At 41.5% G+C, this 6000-nt stretch overlaps 1 protein-coding gene across 4 annotated transcripts in view; it reads right to left on the reverse strand.

Annotated features, from left to right (window-relative positions):
- Positions 1–4525, reverse strand: part of nrxn3b (neurexin 3b) — a 297359-nt gene extending 292834 nt beyond the window's left edge. For all 4 annotated transcript variants that reach the window (XM_046060480.1, XM_046060482.1, XM_046060479.1 and 1 more), the window contains exons 1-2: positions 4320–4525; positions 1015–2159 (exon numbers count right to left, since the gene is read on the reverse strand). In XM_046060480.1, coding sequence (XP_045916436.1) covers positions 1015–1711 — 697 coding nt within the window. In that variant the 5' untranslated portion in view covers positions 1712–2159; positions 4320–4525. The remainder of the gene's footprint in view (positions 1–1014; positions 2160–4319) is intronic.
- Between the last annotated feature and the right edge of the window lie 1475 nt (positions 4526–6000).

The following is a 6000-nucleotide window of genomic DNA, read 5'->3' on the forward strand; positions in this document are numbered from 1 at the left end:
AAGATGCAGGTTGTAACATTAAGCAGCCCTCAACCAGCAGCAGCAATGCCGTACAAAAATTTAAAGTAGTTCACTGTATAGTACAAGAAAAAGTATTTCCTGAAGACTTTTAAAAGTGGGTCCTGCATTATATCACTGTCACTGGGCCATTTGATAATATATGTAAGTATCAGCTAAATACAAAACTTGGTATGCATACAGTTTATCTTTAAAAGGTGTGGAAATATAATAGGGTAGAATATTGTTAAAGTCTTGCATCTCATTACACTCCTCAAAAAAGAGATGACCTTGACACACAAGCAGAGGAAAAAATAGGTGTTTCTCATCCAAACATTGTGTGTACCTTCAGGTCCCTGCACCACCATCAAGAGCTGAATACATTTAATGGAGAAAGGAGAACTGGGTGTTGTAATTTTAGTAATATCAGCTAATACCGTATCTACCGCTTCCTCATCAAAAGTAATAACTGTGAAGTGAGAGGAAATGCTGAGCATATCACATCCAATTTAACTTCCACATGAAATATGAAGACTTTCCAAAAAAATGCTGCAAGAGCAACAAGCCGGAAAGAAATATTCAGATTCTATGACCTGTGTGAATTGCATTGCAAATGTTTATAATGTGAGAGCTTGGGCTTCATATAAATGACGCTGTTGTGTAAATACTACTTTGCAATCGATTCACATTTTTCATGGAATTTCTTAAAATTAAGTTTGGAAAATGGAATCTATAAATTCAGTTGTCATTTGAGATTTATGGCTTAACAAAATGCTCGCCAGTTTTAACCCATACACCACGAGAGGATTTTAATAACATATATCTGTAACTGCAACATATATGAAAAATCAAATACAGCATGAGGGGTTACTACAACAATTTTATACATGGAAGAAGACAACAAATCTACTGTTAGGTCAGATTCTAAATTTGTAAAGAATCCCTCTGAATTTTTTACAAAGATCTTAATCAAAATTCAGGGCTTGACACAGAAAGCTCTGGAGCCAGCCCTCTTACCTTCAGTGCAGTATCGACCTACATATCCAGTTTTGGAACAGTCACAGTAGGTTTCTCCATCTGCCAGAGAGCAGATCCCGCCATTCTCACAGGGGTTCTCTGTGCAAAGGCCCATCATCTCCAAACGTACTTTCTGACTATTGATTAGTGTGGGCAGCTTACTCCCATAACTGAGGTCTGTGATAATTCCCTTGAATGGTGGTAGCTCGCGGACAGAGGGCAGGGTGATGGCAGATGTGCGGATATCCCCCGGGAGTCCTCCGAGGAAGAGGTCACTTACGATCTTCATGAACCGTCGCTGGGGCCGCACCTCTTCCGTCTTGGTCTGGCCATCCACGGCTAAGCCAGTCCGCAAGTTATGCCTGTTGATGGCGGCAAAGTGCCAGCGGCTGTCATTGACCATTTTGTCAGAGGTGATGGTGGTCTCAGCGCAGTCGATGCTGATGCGAACCTGCAGCTTACCCTCGGATATTGTGAGAAGTAGAAAGTCGCAATATCCACCGTCGTCAAAGTAGAGCAGCAGGCCTTCTGATTCTGAAGTCTTGAACTGAAATGTGAGGTCACTTCTGGAGCTGGCGTCCCAGCGCAGGTAGCGAGCCCACTGACCTTCAGAGCCAGTAAACTCCAAGCCTACGCTCAGGCCCAGCACGGTAGTTAGCAGCAAGAGGACATGCCCAGGTAGGTTGTTAGGATTCATTGTAGAGAGTAACAGGATGCACCAGAAGAGGGTTTGAACTGGAGATAGATCCTCAAAGTGATAATAACATCTGATTATCGTTGTGTTCCAGGATTTATCAGCTGAATGTTACATTCCACACAGATAATTCTAGAGTCAAGTGGAAAATGCAATATCCTTTTTTTTTTTATTTCTGAGGCAGATCTAATGCTGATAATGGACAGGATCGAATCGTCTCAGCCAAGTCTATGCAGAGATATATGGAAAAATATCCAATTTCCATACAATGTGGACAGTCAAAAGTGTCAAGATGGAGGTGATCCTTAGTGTGTTTTGTCAGTAATTCAGGGCTGCATTTTGCAATGTTTCTTTGAGGCGACTTCCTGGATTGAAGCACATAACCTTCATTGTTGGCCCATTTCCGTGCCCCATGGTTTGACCTCCAGCTTCAGACACACCTTTGACAGAACTGCGGAAAAAAACAGATAGTTTTAAGCAAAGAAATTCAAGTATTTCACATATAAGTGACGAGAATCACTAATAATGAATGCATAAACTTAATAAGATACAAAAAAAATTAACAAAATATCCTATATCTAATCTTACGCTAATCCAGTACATAAACTCTGTAACAAATAGATCATTGTTAAAACTTAAAATGTTCCATTTTGATTGACACTGTACGAGAGAGTCATTGATTCAACTCTGATGTCATGTTTAGGCAGCATTTTGTTGTTTTGTTACATTATATTAGCATATATTAGCATAATTAAGTCAGTTTACATTTTAAATGTTATTCAAAAGAGGCAGAACAGAGGGGAGCAGTGCAAGCATTTGTGCCAACAAGTAAAATATACAGTAATGCCTTACAGATAAACAAAATCATGGCTATGAGTTCAGATCAAGCTGTAAGAGGATACTGAGAGCACTTTTTAAAACAGATTTGACTCTCCATGTGGCCATTAAATTACACTAAATAACCACTATTAACATCCATTAAAGGTTTATGAGCATTTTGATGCTGGGTTCCCTTTCTACCAATTACCCATTTTATTTGGAGATCAACTCAAATAATCGTTCAGAGTTTGAAAGCCTTAATTTCAGAGCCAAATTCAGAGATATTGGTAGCGCAACACAGAAAGTTTGCGGGGGGGTACGTCTACGAGACTGCTGTTGCTGATTCTGTGATGAGTGAAAATCCATTGAGGTGAGCCAGAACATGTGTTAAGCCTCAAACGTTAGCCTGGTGTCTGTAAGGGCCTGCTGGGATCCTGATAAATATGACTAATTATCCACCGCCACTCTCTCTCTCATTTGCATGTCTTTGGGGGATTACAATCATAAACAGCTATTCAGAAAGATGTTAGGATGGCACCACTTTATATTCGAATACCACCAACATTTTTTTTTTTTCTGCCTGCGAATTCAAATTATTTCCATTACCAGAACCACTGACACTGGTATGAAATATTAATTAGGCCTAGCTCACTAGCCCTTGCTTGCTACACCTGTACTCATTCTGTTCTGTTTAAACTTGCTCAGCAGAGCTAGAAATGATTCACATGGCGAAACCTTATATGTGTGTGTACTCCTCCAGCCCTTTGCCCTTGCAATTGTTTTGGCAGTGGGCTGCCCACCAGACAAACACATTGTCCAATCATGACAGTAGCACAGAACCATGCAACACAATAGGGCCTATAACCACCTGCCCTGAATAGTTAATCTTGCTGCAGCAGGCGGGCTATTGAATTCTAGTAACTGATACCTATGCTAATGCACTGTGTGTGCATGCATGTGTGTTCCTTTGCAGGAGTGTGCGTGTTTCTCTGACAACGCTGGGTTGCCTGGCTGGATCATTGTCTTTGTCTTAAAAGTGACTGGGTGAGACAGCAGAGAGGTTAAAAGGTTCTGTGTGGTGGAAATAACCCTGAACACAGCTGTGTCAATCCAACCCACCAACGATAGAGATGTGCTGTGTGTGTCCCTTCAAAAAGCAATGTTTGAAATGCCCATGAAACTTGAGATGCCAGTCTCCAATGAAAATTGGCCCTGGCCTCAATTCAATTAACATGACTTATTGTGTGTATTGCCTAGCTGAGGCATCAGGTGTCCCTGTGAGTTGTAGGCTCATATGTGACAGAGAACGCTAACAATGCTAACATGTACTTTCTCAGTTAACTAAGGCATCATTGGGGACTTCTTTCCTCCAGTGTAAGAAATAGGCTACCTGGTTACACCATTTAACCCTAAATACAACATTTTAAATTAGGCTTAAACGCTGACTCATTACTTGACATTTGACAAAGTCCTATCAGATGCCCATAACCTGCTAGCTAGCCTTTAGGCTGGGATAAATGAGGCTAATGTGGTGAAAAGTCACATTTCACACTAAGTATTTTGCTGACACTTTCTCCCACAGGCCTGTTATGAAAGATGCCCTTCAGCTAACCTGACCCCACCCTGCTAGCCTCCTCACCAGTCCTCACCCTGGAGGACAAATAAAGCTAATTAAGGAGCTTTTCTGGGCTACTTAAAGAAGTACGTGTGTTTAACGAGTATAGACAAACTTGTTTTCTTCTTGTTAATTAACAAAAGTAGGCCACACATTAGAAAATGTAAAGGTATCTACCTTGACGTCATCGACCCTCAGCAGTAACGTTAGCTAACTGTTAGCTCTTGTTCGTGATAGAGTTATAAGTAGGCTACGCTAGAATAAGCACATATTTTCCGGTATATATACACGTTGAATTATTAAATAGAGCAGGATATGAGATAACCTGCACAAGATACCGCCACTGACTGGCCATAAATGATGCAGTGATGCATCCAGCCCGGGTGGTGCAGATTTATTGACATGTTTTGTAATATAGTCTAGCCCCCATCACGCGCTGGAGACCCCTCTATCCCCCGCTGTGCTCCCTGTCTATCACAGGCTTCAGCCTGGAGGAACGATTTAATCCGACATCAGTCACAGCAGACAAGGGTATCCAGTGGGACTGTGTCCGGACCTGCTAGTCTACTAGTTAAACAAAGTGAGGTCCGGGGACCACCGGGGGGGCTTTATGTGGGCACCAAGCAGTCACCAGCAAAAAGTGAATGACAAAATTTGACCATTTCCATTGACTAGACAATGAGTTTATTACTAGTTTATTGTGCACGCGCTACTAAAGCTAATGGTTCCTCGAGACAAATAGAACTTATTTGGGGACCCCAGACGTTATGGTCTGCCTTTTCAAGGTAATTTTAACTGCACAAACTTTATCACAGCAGCATTTAATTTTGGCACCAGCAAGGCCGCTGTTGTCTTAGAATGAATGGGCATGTCAGAGTTGTTCCTTCTATCTGTCACCAACATCTGTGCAAAAATCACACGAAAGACTACTAAAGGCACCAATTATATGCTTTAGATGACAAAAATAGCTCACAATATAGGCCTAACAGCAAAATTACGTAATTAGGTCTATATGGTATAGCATTAAATATTATTATTATTATTGTTGTTATTGTTATTATTATTATGGCCAACAGTCCCGAAATAGGAAAATAAAGGTGGGCACCGTTAACTCGGCAGTAAGCGCAAAGATTCCTGCAGGGATATTAAATTATAGTGATGGTATGGTGTTTACTGAAAGCCCCGTTGAATTTGTAAATCCCACACAGGCAAGCTCTCACGACTTGAGTGTAATAACTAACGTGGTCATAGATCATAAGAGTCATTTTGACCGGTGAGTGGAATATTCAGTTGAAAGTAAAGCGCTTGAAAACCCACTAGAAATCCGACCCGCAGCCCTGCACCGATGAATAAAACAGCGGGCAGCGTTTTCCAGCAGCGCTCCAGCTCTCCCCCTGCTCCTCGCACGGTGGCAGTCTGACTGTTGCTCAACGGCTTAGGAGCCCTTTAAAAAATTACAAAGCGAAATTTGAACAGGAGTTGGATTTAGATATCCAAGAAATAATTTGTAAATCAAGAAGTTCTATCAGTTTCTGCGTTAGCATTTCCGGTATCTGACGCTCAGCTCTCCCCACTGAGAGATCCGATTCAGTGAGCTGAAACTTTCCGTCTCAACGCTCCTCACTCGTTCACCGCAAATTTAATTGTCACAAATTCAGCACTGATGAGTGAATGTGGTCTCTCGAGATGTGGTTTACCCACAAATCACCCGCTCTTCTGTGGTTAAACTGCGGGTGAGAGCTTTTAAACTAATTGTTATAGTCATCCCGTTGCGCTTAAATCCTCATCTCAGCTCAAACTCAACAATGTCACATCAGATTCACAGAAAAGGTGCATTCTTGCAGCTTCAAAACTTCAG

Source organism: Micropterus dolomieu, linkage group LG10 (genome assembly GCF_021292245.1).
Source record: "Micropterus dolomieu isolate WLL.071019.BEF.003 ecotype Adirondacks linkage group LG10, ASM2129224v1, whole genome shotgun sequence".
NCBI lineage: Eukaryota > Metazoa > Chordata > Actinopteri > Centrarchiformes > Centrarchidae > Micropterus > Micropterus dolomieu.